This window comes from Plasmodium reichenowi, chromosome 7 (assembly GCF_001601855.1).
Source record: "Plasmodium reichenowi strain SY57 chromosome 7, whole genome shotgun sequence".
NCBI lineage: Eukaryota > Apicomplexa > Aconoidasida > Haemosporida > Plasmodiidae > Plasmodium > Plasmodium reichenowi.
The window spans coordinates 551,987-553,368 of record NC_033652.1 but is presented as its reverse complement, the minus strand read 5'-3'; the positions used below and the strand labels follow the sequence as shown (position 1 = coordinate 553,368).

At 17.7% G+C, this 1,382-nt stretch overlaps 1 protein-coding gene across 1 annotated transcript in view; it reads right to left on the bottom strand.

Moving 5' to 3' along the window:
• Positions 1-511: 511 nt before the first annotated feature.
• Positions 512-1,382, bottom strand: part of PRSY57_0714600 (transcription initiation factor IIE, alpha subunit, putative) — a gene marked incomplete at both ends in the record, with an annotated part of 2,172 nt that continues 1,301 nt past the window's right edge. The window contains 2 exons of the mRNA XM_012906800.2: positions 512-597; positions 705-1,076. Coding sequence (XP_012762254.2) covers positions 512-597; positions 705-1,076 — 458 coding nt within the window. The remainder of the gene's footprint in view (positions 598-704; positions 1,077-1,382) is intronic.

The following is a 1,382-nucleotide window of genomic DNA, read 5'->3' as shown; positions in this document are numbered from 1 at the left end:
AATTAATTATTATTTCACATATGAAAAAGATAACATAAATATATAAAAGGTAAAGAAATGTATAAATAAATAAATCAATAAATATATATATATATATATACATACATATACATATAATTATATATATTATACTTGTATATATTCTTTTTTTTTGGTGATAACTTTTGTTTTTATTCATGTCAAAACTTAAAACATAAAATATAAATAATAAAAAAAAAATAGAAACAAAAGGTGTTTTATATACATAAACATAAAAATACTACAAAAAAAAAAAAAAAATGAAAACTTTTAAGATTAATACCTAAAGGTTGAATTATGAAATAATTATAATATAATAAAAATATAACATATAAATAATATATATATATAATATATAATATATGTATATATATTTATTTATATTGTACCAAAAAATATAATAAATAAAAAATATAATTTATATATATATATATATATATATATATATATTTTTAATTTATTTTATTTTATTTTATATTGTGTATTTCCTATTTCAAAGTTGATCTAGATACGTTTCTTGTAAATCCATAAAATTCTCAAATTCTTCTTGTGTCATGTCTTGTTGTAGTTTTTGAGCATCTACAGAAAGTACAAAAGAGGAGTCATATATAATTCATACAATTCAAAATATATATATACATATACATATATATATATATATATTTGTTCTATTTTTATTTTCTTACCTAAAAGGGAGAATTTCTTGTTATATTTCTTGACATAAAAAAATGGTAACTCAGGTTCAAGCATTTGTTCTTCTTCTGACTGTTTTGTGTTTTCATTACTTTTAGAAACATTGTTTTGAGCCATTTTCTCATTTTGTTTATTTTTCCTTTCTTTCTCTTTACTTATAAAATCCTCAATCTTTGCATTACCATTCTTTCTTACATTTTTTGTAGGATCCTCATGTTCCGCATGTTTACTTACACTCTTCTTACTTTTAACATTCATACATATTTTTATCTTCTTGTCCTTTTTCAGAATGCTACTACTACACGTGTCCGTAAGCCCATCGTCTTTTTTTCTTTTCCCTCCATCCACAACTTTATTAAGTTGACCTAAAAAATATATATATATATATATATATATATATTTATTTATTTATTTATATGTCCATATATATATATTTATTTATTTATTTATATGTCCATATATTATATTATTTATTTTTTTTCTTATGGGCTTATTAAAAAATTATGACTTATTCATATTTCACATGAATTGTTCAGGCAAAAAAAAAAAAAAAAAAATATATATAATATTCTTTAAGTTTTTTTTTTTTTTTTTTTTTTTTTTTTTTTTTTTTTTTTTTTTTTTTTTTTATATTTTGTTTTTTTTTTTTTTTTTGGTTCTCCATAAATAAT